Here is a 20,029-nt window from a genome sequence, read left to right on the forward strand (position 1 = left end):
ACTAATCGGCAGGTTCACATGATTCCAGGTCACCCGTGGAACCAATTTGTGATTATTAGCCTCACTCTAAAAATAGAGAAAACCGAATGGTCTGGCTAGGATTGGGAAGGAAAATTAAAGCATGCAGCAAGCTGGAGATCAGGTTGGGTCACGCGGGCTGAGCGAAGGTGTTCCGCCAATCGATCGCCCAATCTGCGTTTGGTCTCGCCAATGTATAAGCGTCCACATGTTGAACAACGGATACATTAGATGAGGTTGGAGAAGGTACAAGTGAATCTCTGTCTAACCTAAAAGGACTGTCGGGATACCTGGACAGAGTCGAAGGAGGAGTTATAGCGGATCTTCTGCGGTTGCACGGGAAGGTACCTGGGGGGGGGGGGGGGGGGGGGGGGGGGGGGGGGATTGGGTGGGAAGGGATGAGTTAACCAGGGAGTTGCGGAGGGAAATGTCCCAGCATCTAGTCTCCTAATTTGAGTAAAGACTAATTTGCATCCAGCTTGGCCATTATAATGTTATATGTTTCTATAGGATCCCCCTCATCCTTCTAAACCAGTGAATACAAGCCTAGTCTTTTTAATCTCTCCTCATATGAGAGTCCTGCCATCCCAGGGATCAATCTTGTGAATTTACGCTGCACTGCCTCAATCACAAGGATGTCCTTCCTCAAATGAGGAGACCAGAACTTTACACAATACGCCAGAACTCCAGGATAAAGGGAATAGAGTTCAAGAAAAATGTAGAACAGATTGGTGTTCGATAGATCAATGGGAGGCCACCATCGACTCCACACTCAAAAAGGCCCAACAGAGGATGTGCTTCCTGCGGCAGCTAAGATAACACAATCTGACACAGGCAATTCTGGTCCAGTTTTATACTGCCATCGCATAGACTGTCCTCACCTTCTCCAACACGGTCTGTGTATCCACTTGTGCTCCCGCAACCTCCGCGCGCTCTTGAAACGTTTGCCGCCGTGGGAGCAGCCACTCGCCGGCCTGGGCCCGCCGGTGCTGCCGCAACCCCCGCGAGCTGTCAAACGCCTCACCACAGTACGGGCAGTCGTAGGGCTGGTCACTGGTGCGCACACGCTGGTGAGACAGGGAATGGGAGGCCATGGCAAATCGCTCTCCACACACCGGGCTGGGCAAGGGACGCTCGCCGGCGTGCACCGGCTGAGGAGTAGGTGAAGCCCTTGCCGCACTGGGCGCAGGTGTAGGGGCGCTCCCCGGTGTGTAGGCGCCTGTGCACCATCAGTTCCGACAGGGACTTGAAGCCTTTGCCGAGTCGGAGCAGGTGAAGGGCCGATCACTGCTGTGCACCCGCCGGTGCTGCCCTAGCCCCGCCAAGTGGGTAAAGCTCTTGCTGCAGGTGGAGCAGGTGAAGGGCCTCTCGCCCGTGTGCACCCGCCGGTGGATATCCAGCTGTTGCGCTATCTTGAAGCTCTCGCCGCAGTTGAAGCAGCCGAAGGGCCTGGTGAAGGGATGGTCCCCGGTGGTATAGCAGATAGGCGGAGCGGGTGAAGCCCTTGCCGCACTGGTCGCAGGTGAAGGGGCGCTCGCCAGTGTGGGTGCGCTCGTGCTACAGCAGGCTGTTGGAGTGGGTGAAGCTCTTGCCGCAGTCGCAGCAGGTATAGGGGCGCTCCTCGGTGTGCAGGAGACTGTGCGCCTTCAGTTCCAGCGACGATTTGAAGCCTTTGCCGCAGTCTGAGCAGGTGAAGGGCCGCTCACTGCTGTGCACCCGCCAGTGGGCCTTCAACACCGACAACCGGGCAAAGCTCTTGTCGCAGGTGGAGCAGCAGTAGGGCTTCTCACCCGTGTGCACCCGCCAGTGGGACTTCAGGTCATTCGTCGTCTTGAAGCTCTTGCCGCAGTCGCAGCAGGTGAAGGGCCTTTCGCCGGAGTGCACGCGGTTGTGCCGCAGCAGGGCCTCGTAGTGGGTGAAGTTCTTGCCGCACTCCGGGCAGTCGAACGGGCGTTCTCCCGTGTGCACCCGCCGGTGGGTCTCCAGTCGACTCGGGCTCCGGCAAGCCTTGCCACACACGTCGTACTCATAACGCTTCTGCATGTCATGCCCCGTCATGTGGTCGTCCATCGAAGCTCAGCCCGCACACCGAGCAGATGGGGGGCTCACCGGTCTCAATGGCCGCTCCCATCCCCGTCCCTCCGTCCACAGCAACGGCTCCTAAACTCGGCAGGAGGGGAATACAGAGGGTCAACAAGCTGGCAAACAGCACGTTACTAACGTGCGAACATTAGTCGTGCTTGAAAGGGGGATATGCGGGAGGAGGAAAGTGGGTGAGGAGGTGAAGGGGTGTGGGGTTGAGGGGGCGTGGGGGTGAGGATGTCTGGGGTGAGGGGGCGTGGAGTGAGGGGTCATGGGGGTGAGGGGCGTGGGTGAGGATGTGTGGGGGTGAGGGGGCATGGGATGAGGGGCATGTCGGAGAGGGGGCGTGGGGTGAGGGGCGTGGGGGTGGGGGTGAGGGGTGGGGGGGGGGGGGGTGGGGAGGGGGAGGGGGAGGGGGAGTGGGGTGAGGGGGCGTGGGGGTGAGGGGGGTGGGGGTGAGGGGGGCGTGGGGGTGAGGGGAAGTGGGGGTGAGGGGTGGGGGGTGTGAGGGGCGTGGGGGTGGAGGGGGTGGGGGGTGGGGGGTGAGGTAGTGGGGGTGGGGGAGGTGGGTGGGTGGGGGTGAGGGATGAGGGGGGGGAGGGGGGGGGGGGAATGGGTGTGGGGAGGGGGGTGGGGGGTGGGGGGTAGGAGGTGTGGGGTGAGGGGGTGTGGGGGTGAGGAGGTGAGGGGTGAGGGGGTGTGGGGGTGAGGAGGTGAGGGGGTGACGGGGTGTGGGGGTGATGGGGTGAGGGGGTAATGGGATGAGGTGGTGATGGGGAGAGGGGGTAAGGGGGTTATGGGGTGAGGACGTGTGGGGGTGAAGGGCCGTGGGAGTGAGGACGTGTGAGGGTGAGGGGGAAAGGGTGCACCGCACTGACCTGGGGGGGCGAGACTACCGCCCGCACGTGAGCCGCCCTACGCCACGACGTAATCCAAACGCGCGGCGCCCGAACCTCATCGCCCCTGCCATTACGTGGGTGCGGGGATGCATCATTGGAAGAAGGTCAAAGTGTGCTGGAATCACTCTGCGGGTCGGGCAACGTCTGTGGAGAACACGGAAATTTGACTTTGTTTTGGCTCACGACCTTTCTGCAGACCTGAAACGCCGTATCTCCACGTTGACCAAAGATGCTGCCTGACCCGCTACGTTATTCCAGCACTCTGACTTATTGTTTATGAACCAGCATCTGGCAGAAAGTGCTGGGGTAAAAATACGGGCACCGTTTCGGGTTTCGTATTAAAGGGTGACGCCAGGGCGCAGGGAGGGCGGGAGGGTCGGTGTCCGGATGCTCGGCGCCCCCTCACCCCCCTCCCTCAATCAGCCCCCACATACCTCTACCCCAAAACTCCCCCTCGAGGGGCAGATCTTCGATGGAGAACATGACGGGGCACAACAAGGAGAAGCGTTATGAGTGCGATGTGTGTGGCAAGGCCTGGCAGGACCCGTGCCAGCTGGAGACCCACCGGCGGGTGCACACGGGAGAACGCCCCTTGACTGCTCGTAGTGCGGCAAGAACTTCACCCGCTGCGAGGCTCTGCTGCAACACAACCAGGTGCACTCCGGCGAGAGGCTCTCCGGCTGCTCCAACAGCGACAAGGTCTTCATGACGGCGCAGGACCTGATGATCCACCGACGGGTGCACACGGGCAAAAAGCCGTATGTCTTCTCCACCTGCAGCAAGAGCTTTGCCAAGTTGTAGGGACTACGACAGCACTGGCGGTTGCACATCAGTGAGTGCCCTTCACCTGCTCCGACTGCGACAAAGGCTTAAAGTCGTCGCCGGAACTGAAGGTGGACAGGTGCCTGCACATCGGGGAGCAGGCCTACGCCTGCAATGACTGCGGCAATGGCATCACCCGCTCCAACAGCTGCTGGAGTGCCAGCACACCCACCCTAACGAGCGCCCTTCACCTGCGTCCAGTGCGGCAAGGGCTTCTCCCGCTCTACCAAGCTGCTGTCCCACCAGAGGGTGCACGCTGGCGACAGTCCCGTCCCAGCCCGGTGTGTGGAGAGCGCTTGGCCATGGCCTTCCACGCCCTGTCTCACCAGCATGTGTACACCAGTGGCCAGCCATCCGACTTCCCGTACTGCAGTGAAACGTTTGACAGTTCGCGGTGGTTGCAGTAGCACGGGCGGGCCACGCCGGCGAGCAGCTGCTCCCACTGCGGCAAGCGTTTCAAGAGCTCACGGGGCTGCGGGAACACCAGCGGCTACACACCGGAGAGAGATCCTTTGTGTGCGCTGAGTGTGGCAAGGGTTTCACCCATATGTCCAGCCTGTGGCAGCACCGGCGTACCAACAGTAGTGAACGTCCCTTCCCCGGCCCGTCCTGTGGTAAGGGCTTCACCCATTCGTTCTCTCCAGAGATGCTGCCTGACCATCTGAGTTACCCCAGCACACTTTGATACGTCACCTATCCATGTTCTCTAGAGATGCTGCCTGACCCGCCGAGTTTCTGAGGATGTGACAAGTAAAATGGATGAAGGGGTGCCAGTGGATGTAGTGTATCTGGACTTTCAGAAAGCCTTTGATAAGGTCCCGCACGGGAGACTGGTGACTAAAATTAGAGCACATGGTATTGGAAGTAGGGTGTTAACATGGATAGAAAATTGGTTGGCAGACAGGAAGCAAAGCGTAGGAGTGAATGTGTCCTTTTCAGAATGGCAGGCTGTGGCGAGTGGAGTGCCGCAAGGCTCGGTGTTGGGGCTGCAGCTGTTTACCATGTATATTAATGATTTGGAAGAGGGAATTGTGAGCAACACTAGCAAGTTTGCGGATGACACAATGCTGGGTGGCAGTGTGAACTGTGAAGAGGATGTTAGGATGTTGCAGGGTGACCTGGGCAGGTTGAGTAAATGGGCAGATGCGTGGTAGATGCAGAATATTATAGATAAATGTGAGGTTATCCACTTTGGAGGCTAAAACAAGGGGCCAGATTATTATCACAATTGGTTTTGGTTAAGTAAGGGGGAGGTGCAGTGAGACCTGGGCGTCCTTGTACAACGGTCATAGAAACATAGAAACATGGAAAACAGGTGCAGGAGTAGGCCATCCGGCCCTTCGAGCATGCACCGCCATTCAATATGATCATGGCTGATCATCCTACTTAGTATCCTGTACCTGTCTTCTCTCCATACCCCCTGATCCCTTTAGCCACAAAGGGCCACATCTAACTCCCTCTTAAATATAGCCAATGAACTGGCCTCAACCACCCTCTGTGGCAGAGAATTCCACAGATTCACCACTCTCTGTGTGAAAAAATGTTTTATCATCTCGGTCCTAAAAGACCTCCCCCTGATCCTCAAACTGTGACCCCTTGTTCTGGACTTCCCCTATATCGGGAACAATCTTCGTGCATCTAACCTGTCCAACCCCTTAAGAATGTTGTAAGTTTCTATAAGATCCCCCATCAATCTTCTAAATTCTAGCGAGTACAAGCCGAGTCTATCCAGTCTTTCTTCATATGAAAGTCCTGCCATCTCAGGAATCAGTCTGGTGAACCTTCTCTGTACTCTCTCTACGGCAAGAATGTCTTTCCTCAGATTAGGAGACCAAAACTGTACGTCTTACCAAGGCCCTGTACATCTGCAGTAGAACCTCCCTGCACCTATACTCAAATCCTTTTGCTATGAATGCTAACAACGGTCACGGAAAGTTGTCGTACAGGTACAGCAGGCAGGGTAGATAGCTAATGAAATGTTGACCTTCATAACAAGAGGATTTCAGTATAGGAGTAAAGAGGTGCTTCTGCAGTTGGATCGGGCTCTGGTGAGACCACGTTTGGAGTATTGTGTACACTTTTGGTCGCCTAATTTGAGGAAGGACATCCTTGTCATTGAGGCAGTGCAGCGTAGGTTCATGAGATTGATCCCTGGGATGGCGGGACTGTCATATGAGGAAAGATTGAAAAGACGAGGCTTGTATTCACTGGAGTTTAGAAGAATGAGGGGGGATCATATAGAAACATATAACATTATAAAAGGACTGGCCAAGCTAGAGGCATGAAAAATGTTCCCAATGTTGGGCGTGTCCAGAACTAAGGGCCACAGTCTTAGAATAAAGAGGAGGCCATTTAAGACCTAGGTGAGAAAAAACGTTTTCGCCCAGAGAGTTGTGAATTTGTGCAATTCCCTGCTACAGAGGGCAGTGGAGGCCAAATCACTGGATGGATTTAATTTAGTTAGAGCTCTAGGGGCTAGTGGAATCCGGGGATATGGGTAGAAGGCAGGCACGGGTTATTGATTGGGGACGATCAGCCATGATTACAATGAATGGCGGTGCTGGCTCGAAGGGCCGAATAGCCTCCTGCTGCACCTATTTTCTATGTTTCCATGACATGAACATTGAATTCTCCAACAAAGGAGACCCCCCCCCCCGCCCCTCCTCGTGTGCACGCAGGCCCTCGTCGCCCACTCTCGAACACTCGATCTCGCATCTATCGTTCTGCCGCCGTCTATCCCTCATCTCAGTTCAAAATGGCCTACCCCTTGTTGTGGACTCCCCCAACATCGGGAACATGTTTCCTGCCTCAAGCGTGTCCAACCCCTTAATAATCTTTTATGTTTCAATAAGATCCTCTCTCATCCTTTCATCATATGTCAGTCCCGCCATGCCGGGAATTAACCTGGTGAACCTAAGCTGCACTCCCTCAACAGCAAGAATATCCTTCCTTAAATTAGGAGACTGAAATGGCACACAATATTCCGGGTGCGGTCTTACCAGGGCCGCAGTAGGACCTCCTTCCTCCTACTCAAATCCTCTTGCAATGAAGACCAACATGCTTTGGTAGAAACAAAATGCTGGAGTAACTCAGCGGGTGAGGCAGCATCTATGGAGAAGAAATTGGCGACGTTTCTGGTCGAACCCCTTCTTCACCCGCTGAGTTACTCCACCATTTTGTGTCCCTCAACTGCTGAGTTACTTCAGCATTTTGTGTCTACCTTCGATTTTACCAGCATCTGCAGTTCTTTCTTAAACATGCCATCTGTGTTCGTCACTGCCTGCTGTACCTGCATGTTTACTTTCAGTGACTGATGCATGAGGACATCCAGGTCTCATTCCACCTCCCCTTCCCCTAATATTGGCTCAGCACCATTTTGTGCATCGAGATACGGGTGTCAGGGGTTATCGGGGAGAAGGCAGGAGAATGGTGTTTGGAGGGAGAGATAGATCAGCCATGATTGAATGGCGGAGTAGAATTGATGGGCCGAATGGCCAAATTCTGCTCCTATCACTTAAGACCCTTTTTCAGGGAGAAACCATGTCTCCACGCTGGAGTCGCAAAAGTCTTGCACGCAACGTTATTCCCTTTATCCCGTATCCGTACACTGCGGACGGATCGATTGTAATCATGTTCCCGCTGACTGGCTAACACGCAACAAAAAAGTTTTTCACTGTATCTCAGTACACGTGACAATAAACTAACTTCAACCCACCTGCACACCTTGGTGCAACGTGGGCGGTGGAGACGGGCGGCGGTTGGTAGTCGTCGAACCCACTTTTCTCTCTCATAACGGTGATGTCCCTTCAATAGACAGGGGTCGCTGCAGACAAAGAAACAAAGACGGTGCGCCACTGCCTCCCGCCGCCAGGTAGGCGATACAGTCAGATACCAGAGGGCGCCGAGACCTCCTACCCTTCCTCACTCCAAATGTGCCGCTATTTCATTTTTGTAATTGACTCCAGCATCTTCCCCACCACCAGGCTAACTGGTCTACAATTCCCTGTTTTCTCTCTCCCTCCTTTCTTAAAAAGTGGGATCACATTAGCGACCTACCAATCCACAGGAACTGATCCTGAGTCTATAGAACATTGGAAAATGATCACCAATGCATCCACGGTTTCTAGAGCTACTTCCTTAAGTACCCTGGGATGCCGAACATCAGGCCCTGGGGATTTATCAGCCTTCAGTCCCATCAGTCTATCCAACACCATTTCCTGCCTTATGTGAATTTCCTTCAGTTCCTCCATCACCCGAGGTCCTCTGGCCACTAGTACATCTAGGAGATTGTTTGTGTCTTCCTTTAGTGAATACAGATCGAAAGTACCTGTTCAACTTGTCTGCCATTTCCTTATTCCCCATAATGAATTCACCTGTTTTTGTCTTCAAGGGCCCAACTTTGGCCTTAACTATTTTTTTCCTCTTCACATACCTAAAGAAGCTTTTACTATCCTCCTTTATATTCTTGGCTAGCTTAACTTCATACCTCATCTTTTCTCCCCGTATTGCCTATTTAGTTATCTCCTACTGTTCTTAGAAAGTTGCCCAATCTTCTGGCTTCCCGCTCATCTTTGCTATGTTATATGTCTTCGCTTTTATTTTTATACTGTGCTTGACTTCCCTTGTCAGCCACGGTCACCTCTTACTCCCCTCAGAATCTTTCTTCCTCTTTAGAATCCTGCACCTTCTGTATTACCTGCCATTGTTGTTCCACTCTCATCCCTGCCGGGGTCTCTTTCCAGTCAACTTTGGCCAGCTCCTCGCTCATGGCTCCTTAGTCCCATTTGCTCAACTGGAATACTGACACTTCCGATGTTCCCCTTTCCCTCTCAAATTGTAGATTAAAACTACCTCCTAATGGCTCCTTTCCCTCGAGTTCCATTATCAAATCCAGGTAATTACGTAACATTACATCTAGAAATGTCTGCTCCCTGGTAGGCTCCAGTACAAGCTGCTCTAAGAATCCATCTCGGTGGCACTCCACAAAGTCCCTTTCTTCGGGTCCAGTACCAACCTGATTTCCCCAGTCTACCTGCATGTTGATAGCTCCCATATCAATCGTTATATTACATTTGCAACATGCCAATTTTAACTCTTTATTCAATTTACACCCTATATTCAGACTTCTGTTTGAGGGCCTGTAGATAACTTCCATGAGGGTATTTTTACCCTTTCCGTTCCTCAGTTATATCCATAATGACTCCACATCTCCTGTTTCAATGTTACCCCTTGCAAGGGACTGAATTTCATTCCTCACGAACAGAGCTACCCCACCCTCTCTGCCCACCTGTTTGTCTTTTCGATATGAGGTATACCCGTGAATATTCAGTTCCCAGCCCTGGCCCTCTTGCCGCCATGTCTCAGTAATTCCCACAACATCATACTTGCCAGTTTCTAACTGAGCCTCAAGCTCGTCCAGTTTATTGTTATACTTCGTGGATGCATATATAATAATTTTAATCCATTACTCAGCTCACGGCCAGTCTCGGTGGCACAGCGGTAAAGTTGCTGCCTTACAGCAAAACGCAGTGCCAGAGACCCGGGTTCGATCCCGACTACAGGCGCTGTCTGTACGGAGTTTGCACGTTCTCCCCATGATCTGCCTGGGTTTTCTCCGAGATCTTCGGTTTCCTCCCACACTCCAAAGATGTACTTGTTTTTGAAGGTTAATTGGCTTGATTAAAAAAATGGAAAATTGTCCAAGTTGGCGATATGCAGAGTACCGCCCTGCCGACTACAACATTCAGAAAGTTCACCTTTCACATCGAGTCCTATTTCGCTTGGCCATATTCTCCTATCCCTTCCTGAGCTTTCTGCCCGGTTAATTCTGCTGCCTTCATTAAGTTTTACTATGGGGGGGTTGCACGTATGGTCACTGGGTCATATGGCTTGACGCACGGAGCCGCTCAATCCATCTGGAGGACATCCGTAACTTCCGGTATATGTTATTAATGTAAGAAACGGGTACTTTCTTATCTGTTAAAAACCGCCAAAATGTTGAATATTTGCGCGGTAAAAAATTGTGGAAGTCGGGGTAAGTGTGAGAGACATGTACCCAACTTCAGAATTCCAAACATGAAGCGAAATGAAGGTAAAGAGAAGCGAGAGCTGAAGGGACAACAACAGCTAAAGTGCTTGGCGAACATTGGCCGTGCAGATATCCAAATTGAAAATATTGGGAATTATCGCGTTTGCTCACTGCATTTCATCAACAGTAAGGCATTATTTGTGTTTTTCTTGATTCCTTTGGTATCTAAAAAGTCTCAGAAGTGATAAATCTGGCTGTAAATTTTGCTTCAGAGGCGTTTTCCTTTTGTGTGTAAAAACCCACTTGAGAACCATGGGCGATTTTAAAATTTTACAGCCAGATTTATCACTTCTGAAACTTTTTAGATGCCAAAGGAATCAAGAAAAAACACAAATAATGCCTTACTGTTGATGAAATGCAGTGAGCAAACGGCCAATGTTTGCCAAGCACTCTGGCTGTTGTTGTCCCTTCAGTTCTCAGGTGCAGCGGCTTCTATGGAGCAAAGGAAATAGGCAACGTTTCGGGCCGAAACCCTTCCTCAGACTGATGGGGGTTGGCGGGGGGAGCATAATGGAAAAAGGAGGAGAAGGAGCCCGAGGGCTGAGTTAGAGATAGGAAGGGGAGGAGACAGCAAGGGCTAACAAAATTGGGAGAATTCAATGTTCATGCCCCCAGGATGCAGACTCTCCAAGCGGAATATGAGGTGCTGTTCCTCCAATTTCCGGTGGTGCTCGTTCTGGCCATGGAGGAGACCTAGGACAGAGAGGTCGGATACAGAATGGGAGGGGGAGTTGAAGTGCTGAACCACCGGGAGGTCAGGTTGGTTAATGCGGACCGAGCGGACGTGTTGGTTGAAACGATCGCCAAGCCTCCGCTTGGTCTCACCGATGTAGATCAGCTGACATCTAGAGCCGCGAATGCAATAGATGAAGTTGGATGGAGGAGGTGCAGGTGAACCTCTGTCGCACCTGGTGCTTGGGTCCTTGAATGGAGTCGAGGGGGAAGGTAAAGCGACAAGTGTAGCATCTCTTGCGGTTGCAAGGGAAAGTGCCCGGGGATGGGGTAGTACGGGAGGGAAAAGAAGAATTGACCAGGGAGTTACAGAGGGAGCGCTCTTTGCAGAAGGCAGACGGGGGGAGGGGGGAAGATGTGGCGAGTGATGGGGTCACGTTGGAGGTGGCGAAACTGATGGAGGTTTACTTGTTGTATGTGACGGCTGGTGGGGTGAAAGGTGAGGACTAGGGGGACTCTGCCCTTGTTGCGAGTGGGGGGGCATGGGGGGAGAGAGCTGTGTTACGGGGTATGGAAGAGACCCTGGTGCGAGCCTCATCTATGGTGGGGGAGGGGAACCCCCGTTCCCTGAAGAATGAGGACATTTCAGATGCCCTGGTGTGGAACGCCTCATCCTGGGAGCAGATGCGGCGTAGACGGAGGAATTGGGAGTAAGGGATGGAGTCCTTACAGGAAGCAGGGTGGGAAGAGTGTAGTCCAGATAGCCATGGGAGTCAGTCTTATGCTATCATAGATCAGGATGGAAGGCAGCTGCCTTCGAGTCACCCTTTTCAGCCCAACAGACTGAGCTGTTCGCTTTAATCAGAACATGTATTATCCACTTTGGTGGCAAAAACAGGAAAGTAGACTTGTATCTGAATGGTGGCCGATTAAAAAAAGGGGAGATGCAACGAGACCTGAGTGTCATGGTACACCAGTCATTGAAAGTAGACATGCAGGTGCAGCAGGCAGTGAAGAAAGCGAATAGTATGTTAGCATTCATTGCAAAAGGATTTGTGTATAGGAGCAGGGAGGTTCTACTGCAGTTGTACAGGGTCTTGGTGAGACCACACCTAAAGTATTGCGTACAGTTTTGGTCTCCTAATCTGAGAAAATACATTCTTGCCATAGAGGGAGTACAGAGAAGGTTCACCAGACTGATTCCTGCGATGTCAGGCTAAAGGGATCAGGGGGTATGGAGAGAAGGCAGGTACAGGATACTGAGTTGGATGATCAGCTATGATCATATTGAATGGCGGTGCATTCCTTTGCTCGAAGGGCCAAATGGCCTACTCCTGCACCTATTTTCTATGTTTCTATGGAAGAGATCTGAAAGTAAACGTAGAAACAGTTTCTAGATATGCATTTGGGGTAGTAGACTATTTTGGACAACTAAGGAGGATTCATAGTCGAGGATTCCCGACCTCAGCAGGAACTCAAATATCTCACAAGCAATTGGTAACCGATTTATTACAGTATCTGCTGCTACCCAGGCAAATCTTGTTAATGAAATGTAGTGCTCATACAAAGGGCCAGATCCAGTTAGACTTGGGGAATCGTTGTGCTGACCAAGCAGCAAAGGAGGTATCCCGGGAACGCAAGGTGGGAGTGCCAAAGATGATGAGGCAGATTAAAAGTTCAGGTAACAAGTCTCCCTCGGAAAAGCCAATGCCAACCATCCAGGAAATTATTCAGTTGCAGGAAGAAGCTCCTGAAGGCAATATAAGATATGGAAACAGCTTGGATGTACAATAGATTGTATGTCAGGTTTTAGCGTCACTCCGGCAGGGCAGACGTATGCCAGATTCTCTTGCAGTTTGGGTTGTGGAGTGCGTGCATTTTGCCACTCACTGTGGTGCTAGAGCGATTGGTGATGCTTTCTCGGCGACTTCGTGGCATCCAAGATTACAGACTTTAGCCCAAAAAGTGAGTATCTGTTGTATTATCTGTCAGAAATATAATCCTGGGAAAGAAATGGCTTGTGAGGATGGTAAAACTCCTTTACCCATGGGTCCCTTTGAAACTCTTCAAATGAGTGATATCGAGCTGGAGAAGTGCCAATGATATAGGTATGTACTTGTGATTGTCAATGTATTCAGCAAATGGATGGAGGCCTATCCAACACTTGATAACAAAGCGGCTACTGTTGTCAAGGTGCGTATGCTATGAATCATTCCCAGATTCAGCATTCCAATGCGGCATGGCTCTGACATTGGTCCTCATTTCATTGGGCAAATTAACAAAGAATTCTATGAACAGCTGGGCATCCAGCAGCAGTTCGACTGTGCTTATCGACCACAGGCTGCTGGACTTGTCAAAAGAGCGAATCAGACCCTAAAAACCAAATTGGCTAAATTAAAGGCTGAGACAGGAATTAATTGGATTAAATTGCTCCCTGTAGCTTTATTTCAGATGCATGTCATGCCTGCATGGAAATCAAGACTAAGCCCAGCTGAAATTGTCCATGAATGAATGAATACGTTTATTGTCATTGCACAATACTGTGCAACGAAATTCCATTACATCTCCTCCGGTTAAAAAAATACAAACACGACAACCATATGTACACTTATTAGTAAAATACTAAATAAGTATTTAAAAAGAATTAAAAAGAATTTGGCGGCATTTCTTGGAATTACATTTTGCTTCCCCAGTGTTCTCTGTTGGAATTAGGCTCTTTTATCGCACATGGGTAGAAACTATTTTTTAGTCTACCGGTGCGAGCCTTCAGAGACCTGAATCGCCTCCCAGAGGGTAGCAGAGTGAAAAGGTGGTTGGCAAGGTGGGATGTGACCTGCTTGATATTTGTGGCCTGGTGCAAGCATCGGCCCCGATATATATCATCCAAGGAGGGCAGTTGAGCGTTTGTAATGCTCTGTGCAATTTTTATAATTCCCTGCAGCGCCCTCTTCTCAGCCACAGTACAGCTAGCAAACCACACCAGGATTCCATAGGAGAGGATACTTTCCACGGCGCATCAGTAGAAGGGACAGCAACAGCGGCTGTGAGACGTTTGCTCTCCGCAGAGACCTCAGGAAATACAGCCGCTGATGTGACTTCTTCACGAGAGTGACGGTGTTCATTTGCCATTTGAGGTCCTGGGAGATGTTTATTCCCAGGAACATAAAGCCAGTGACTCTCTCCACCATGTCTCCTTTGATGTATAAGGAAGCAGGTTCCTCTCTCCTCTTCCTCCTGAAGTCGAATACCAGTTATTTTGTCTTTGATGGGTTGAGTACCAGGTTGTTTTTGGTACACCAGACAGTCAGTTTTTGGACTTCATCCCTGTAGGCAGACTCGTCGTTGTTATTTATCAGTCCCACCACAGTCGTGTCGTCCGCAAACGTCCCTTAAGAACCCTGTTGAACCAAAATAACCCAAAGGTTGACAATTTCCATTATATGGCTACAATAATGACCAATTATGTTCTAACCCTGACTCGAGCACTAAGAGATTTACATTCCAGGGTACGAGCAGCATACAGTGGATTACCTCCCCTGGTTTCGTCTATTAAGGTAAATCCTGGTGATTTTGTGATGGTGAAGAATTGGGTGAGGAAAGGTTTGGAGGCTCGGTGGGAAGGTTCTCCTGACGACCCCAAATGCTGCCAAGGTGGAAGGAATGAATGCGTGGGCCCATCTGCACCATTGCAAAAGTATTAGTGGAAAGGTTTGAGCTGCTAACTTATTTTCTTTGAGGAATCTCTTAGTATACGAACATTACATCGAGCGTCAAGAGCTGCTGACATGGTGGATCAAGAGAATTCATGCCCATGTGAACTCGGGAGGTGGAGACTCGTCATTCAGGATTCTTCTAAGTTATGCCCATGTAAACTCAGGAAGTGACTTAGAGCTCTGACACAACAACATCGCTATCATTGTCGGATTGTATAACGTGAACAGTTGTCTTTTAACGCTGTTTTGATTATCATAGTATGATAAAAGGGGGGAATGTTAATATCAGAAATTTGTGCACTTGGGAAAATGGACGATGTCTGTGTAAAGATTTGTGAAACCTGCTTGACATCATTTGTACAGAGCTGCAGAACCATGCGACATGGATGGCTCCAGGGAGTCTGAAGCTTGGGAAGGAGTTGCAGAGAGGTTTCTGTCCAGATGGCCTGCAAGTTAATATGTATGGGATTCTACAGAAGGAGCTATACACTGCTGTAAAGGAAAGCTTGGGCGTGGTTGAGGAAAAGTTAGGTTTCAATTATGTTGCAGTGCCTTCTCACTGCTAATTGTGATTGGTCCAGGAGAGTGGCCTCACCAAAGATGTTTCTTTATCTAGTGATTATATTTCTTTACTTCATGGAAGTGTGTCCCCCTAAGTGCTATGTGGTGAAACGATGTTATGATTGGGCTAGCGAGCTGTCATTCCATGTACTTTGCAGACTGTATTGGTTTGCATGTAGGGGTTGCCTCTCCCAAGTACTTTCCCGCCTTTAGTTTGGAGGGGTATGAAGGGGTGAGGAGCACATTGGGTTGTGCCGATCATCTTGGGTCTGTTCTATCTGCGCGAGGCTGTATTGGGCTCGAGTAAGTGGAAACGAGGATCGGTCCAGCCGTATTGTGTACGATAAAATAGATTTGGAATTCCAGTGCTCGCATTCGGTGTTTGTTTGAACCAGATTAGGGGGTTAGGTTCATATCCGGAATCAACAGGTACGCTCACCGATGTGGGTTCGCCGGTGCTGCCACAGGCTGGACATGCAGGTGAAAGCCATGCCACACTCAGCGCACACAAAGGGTCTCTCTCTAGTGTGCATCCGCTGGTGCTCCCGCCGCCGCCGTGCGCTCTTGAAACGATTGACGCAGTGGGAGCAGCCGCTCGCCAGCGTAGGCCCGCCGGTGATGCAATAACCCCCGCGAGCTGTCAAACGCCTCACTGCAGTACGGGCGGTTGTACGGCTGGACACTGTTGTGCACGGGTTGGTGGGACAGGGCGTGGGAGGCCATGTCAAAGTGCTCTCCACACATCGGGTTGGGGACGGGACGGTCGCCGGCATGCAGCTGTTGGTAGGGCAGCAGGCTGTTGGAGCGGGTGAAGCCCTTGCCGCACTGGGCGCAGGTGAAGGGGCGCTCGCCGGTGTGAAAAATGGTGCTCCAGCAGCTTGGCAGAGCGGGTGAAGCCCTTGCCGCAGTCGCTGCAGGTGTAGGGCCGCTCCCCGGTGTGCAGGCGCCTGTGCACCTTCAGGTCCTTGGACGACTTGAAGCCTTTGCCGCAGTCGGAGCAGATGAAGGGCCGCTCACTGCTGTGCACCCGCCAGTGCTCCTGCAGCCCCGACAACCAGGAAAAGGTATTTCCACAGGTGGAGCAGCCATAGGGCTTCTCGCCCGTGTGCACTCACTGGTGGGACTTCAGGTTCTTCGCTGACTTGAAGCTCTTTCTGCAGTCGGAACAGTCGAAGGGACGTACTCCCATGTGTACCCGCCGGTGGGTCTCCAGCTTGCTCGGTTGCTGCCAGGCCTCGCCACACACTTTCGCACTCATAACGCCTCTCCTTGTTGTGCTCCGTCATGTGGCCCCTCGAATCTCAGCCCTCAGCAGGTGGTGGGGTGGGGGGGGGGGGGGGGAGGGGGCTCACTTCAATGGCCGCTCCACACCAACCCACTCCCGGCCAAACATCCTTTAGCGGAGCAAGATAGACCACTCCTGCGAAATGCAATGGGCTGATGTATCATGACGCCCAGGTCTCTTTGCATCTCCCATTTTCCCAACCGGCCACCATTCAGATAATAGTCTACTTTCCTGTTTTTGCCACCAATGTAGATAACCTCACATTTATCCAAATTATACTGCATCCACCTTACAGCTAACGCTGCCCCCCAGCTTCGTGTCATCTGGAAACTTGGAGATATTGCATTCAATTCCATCGTCCAAATCATTAATATATATTGCAAATAGCTGGGGTCCCAGCACTGAGCCTTGCGGTACCCCACTAGTCACTGCCTTCCATTCTGAAAGAGAGAGAGAGAGATGGGGGAGAGAGAGAGAGATGGGGGAGGGAGATGGAGGGGGAGAGACAGAGAGAGCGAAATGCAACCATGTGCGTCACGCGTTCAGAATGTACTGGAAATGAAGCGCGTCTCATGAACGAAAGCTGTCGGCAGCTCCATGAATTCAGGGGCGGAGCCTGCGGCGTCACACACACACACACACACAACTCCCCCCCGCGCGCGCATACACACACACACACACACACACAACCCCCCCCCCCCCCCCCCCCCCCCCCCCCCCCCCACACACACACACACACACACACAGCGGGTCCGATCTAAGCTATCAATGAAGACAGCGTCTTTTTTTAAACTGTCTTTGAAATTTAATGTTAATGTTAAGAATTAGTGATGTTAAGTGAGAAATAATTAAATTAAATTTAATGAAAAACAATGGAATCGACAATAATTAGTGGAGTTAAATGAGAAATAAATGAATTCAATGCAATGAAAAAATAAATAAACAATGCTTTAATCCACGGGGGGGGGGGGGGGGGGGGGGCAGGGCCACGAGTGATCTGGGCCAAGAGCAAAGGCATTGTGAGGTCAACAGCTGGGCAACCGTTATATTTTTTTTAAATATCAGTTTGGTGATATTTTATTTTAGTAAATATCTCTGGATATAATTGACCAAATTTATAGAGGATTGGATTTTTGAAATCATAAGGAAATTTTCTACCAGAAGATGTAAAAAATGCACTGTTATTATAACATCAGCAGCTGGGCAGCGGTCAGATTTGAAAAGAACGGTCAGATCGGTCAATAATTTTAATTTAAAAATCGGGAAAATAATGTACCAAATGTGCAGAGGAGTGGATTTCTAAAATCACAAGAAAAATCTCTACTTGAATATGTAAAAAAATCCCCATTTCGGCATCTGGTTTTCGAGGAGATACGTTTCACAGGCAAAATCACACACACACGCACACAGTTTTAAAAGTATACTCGACCAAGTGCAGACCCGTTGGGTCTGTACCCCCAACGCGTGTTTGCGTGGGGGGGGGGGGGGCGCATGCGATGTCACACATACTAACTACCCCCACACATACACTGACTACCCCCCTTGATATATTAATATTATTAATTTGCTCATTTTACCCCATACCCGCCCTATCCACTGACCCATAGCCCACAACTCGCAGGCACGTCTAAAGGGGGGTCGGGAAGGGTGTGAGGGCTGCGCCAGCAGTGAGGAGACAACCTCTTCAGCACGTGGACGCCGCTGACCCCGCGATCTTCCTCTTCTACTTCTTCTTCTTTGGAGTTTTACGGCAGCCGGCATCCACAATGTTGCATTGCTGCCACCTTCTGGCTTCACTCCACAGTCCTCATGTCTTTACATTATATCCTTTTTATAAGGCCAGAGGCTCTCAAGAAATTAAACAACAACTTTACTCCTTTTCCTTCCCCTCCATACTCTAGAATGTTATTTTCTGATATATCTGTCATTCCAATTTTCTTCATTTCACTGATCAAAACTCTTCTTTCTGTTTCATATCGTCTACATGCAACTAGAGCATGCTGAACTGTTTCCGGCTGATGACATTCCTCACACATCCCAGTAGGGTGTTTTCCCAACATTTTTAATGTGCTGTTCAGGTGAGTGTGTCCTATCCTTAATCTTGCTAGTACTATCTGTTCTCTCCTGTTCCCCCCTCTTCTTGCTGTAATGCCCACTCTGTTTTGTAGCGAATAGAGGTGTCTCCCCTTTGTCTCCTGTTCCCAGTATTGTTGCCATTCCTGATTTATTTTCTTCCACACAATGTGTCTTCCTTCAGATTTGATTCCTTCATAATTGTAGGTTTACCACTATGTTCTCTTTTTTTAACGGCCTCTTTCGCTAATTTATCCACCTTTTCATTTCCTAGCACACCAATGTGTGCTGGGACCCACAACAAAGTCACGTCACTGCCCTTCCTTGTTACTTGGCTTAATAGTAGTAGAATTTCATACACTAGGTCAGGCCGCCTATGGGATGCACCAGACCCAATATTCTGGATTGCAGACAATGAGTCGCTACATATTAATACTTTGCATGGTTGCACCTGTTCTATCCACCGAACTGCCATCAAAATAGCGTACAGTTCCACTGTATATACTGCCAAATAGTTATTTGTTCTTTTGCAAATCTCAACATTCACCCCTTGCACTACCACAGCTGCCCCTGTTGTTTCAGCTACTGGGTCCTTTGATCCATCTGTGAAAATTAAGAGGTGTTCCCTGTATCTATTATATATATGGTTATGGTATTCTGTTTTTAGGCCCGAATTTATTTCCCTCCTTTTTGCCTCCCATATCTCCAGATCAACTTTTGGGATGTTCAGTAACCATATTGGGACAGATGGCCACAATACTGCAGGGCAGAACTCTTTGTCCTCTACTTCCATGTCCCTTGCCACACCTCCTCCAACCCAGCCGAAGCTTCCAGACTGAGCCACCCCTCTCTCCCAGCACTCCTGTACTACCTGTTTTGTTGGGTGGTTCTCTCCATGACCCTTAAGGCTTAGCCAGTAATTAGCCATTAGTTGTCTGCGGCGCAGTCTCAACGGCATCTCCCCAGTTTCTACCTGTAGTGCACATACAGGTGACGTCCGCACACCTCCTATACAGATTCTTAGAGCTTCCGCATGGACTTTGTCCAACTCGGACAACACTGACTTAGATGCTGATCCATAAGCTATACTGCCATACTCTAGTCTGGATCTGATCAGTGATACATAGATATGTTTAAGAGATAATATATCTGCTCCCCACTCTAAACCTGCTAAGCATCTCATTACATTGATGGCTTTTTTGCATTTTCCAATTATTTTTGTAATGTGGACCCTCCATGTTAATCTGGAGTCAAAATGGACTCCCAGGAAACGGAAATCTTTTACTCTTTCCAAATTGTTGCCGTATAGTTTTAACTGGACATCCTCTTTAATTTTCTTCCTTGTGAAAACCATTGTCTTTGTCTTCTCTATAGAGAATTTAATACCCCATTTCACTCCCCACTCTTCCACCTGGGCTATCCCTTGCTGCATTTTTTCCACGATAAAATCTATATTCTTCCCCTTTCTCCATAGGCTGCCATCATCTGCAAAGAGCGATCGCCCCATCTCTGGTTGAATGTTTGCAAATATATCATTGATCATGATTGAGAATAGGATCGGGCTTATCGCACTTCCCTGGGGAGTTCCATTCACGACTACACATTTACTAGAGATGTCTGACCCTATTTTAACTTGGATACTTCTACCGTTAAGATAATCCATTATCCAGTTAAAAATATTTCCTCTTACTCCCATTAAATGCAGCTTTATTAGACCTTCTCTCCACAACATATCATAAGCCTTCTCTACATCAAAAAATACGGTAACTACAGATACTTTTTTAACTTGTGCTTTCCTTATATCATCTTCCAAGCA

At 50.0% G+C, this 20,029-nt stretch overlaps 1 protein-coding gene across 1 annotated transcript; it reads right to left on the minus strand.

The window, feature by feature from the left end:
• Window positions 1–1,512: 1,512 nt before the first annotated feature.
• On the minus strand, window positions 1,513–16,178 carry LOC116969157 (gastrula zinc finger protein XlCGF49.1-like). Its single transcript, XM_033016079.1, has 3 exons — window positions 16,045–16,178; window positions 15,811–15,960; window positions 1,513–1,998 (listed from the first exon to the last, which is right to left on the minus strand). Exons 1-3 carry the CDS (start codon window positions 16,111–16,113, stop codon window positions 1,576–1,578), a joined length of 642 nt encoding a protein of 213 aa, XP_032871970.1. The 5' UTR covers window positions 16,114–16,178; the 3' UTR covers window positions 1,513–1,575.
• Between the last annotated feature and the right edge of the window lie 3,851 nt (window positions 16,179–20,029).

Source organism: Amblyraja radiata, unplaced genomic scaffold, assembly GCF_010909765.2.
Source record: "Amblyraja radiata isolate CabotCenter1 unplaced genomic scaffold, sAmbRad1.1.pri S116, whole genome shotgun sequence".
Lineage (NCBI taxonomy): Eukaryota > Metazoa > Chordata > Chondrichthyes > Rajiformes > Rajidae > Amblyraja > Amblyraja radiata.

Bases quoted from the DNA above. Each gene is read 5' to 3' on its own strand.
- LOC116969157 (XM_033016079.1), bottom strand. From the start codon at position 16,113: ATGAGTGCGAAAGTGTGTGGCGAGGCCTGGCAGCAACCGAGCAAGCTG. The intron at 15,961-16,044 runs ATGGGAGTACGT...CAGTGAGTGCAC, and splicing joins AGACCCACCGGCGGGTACAC to ACGGGCGAGAAGCCCTATGG. The intron at 1,999-15,810 runs GTGCACAGGCGC...AGTCGACTGGAG, and splicing joins AGTCGTCCAAGGACCTGAAG to ACCCACCGGCGGGTGCACAC.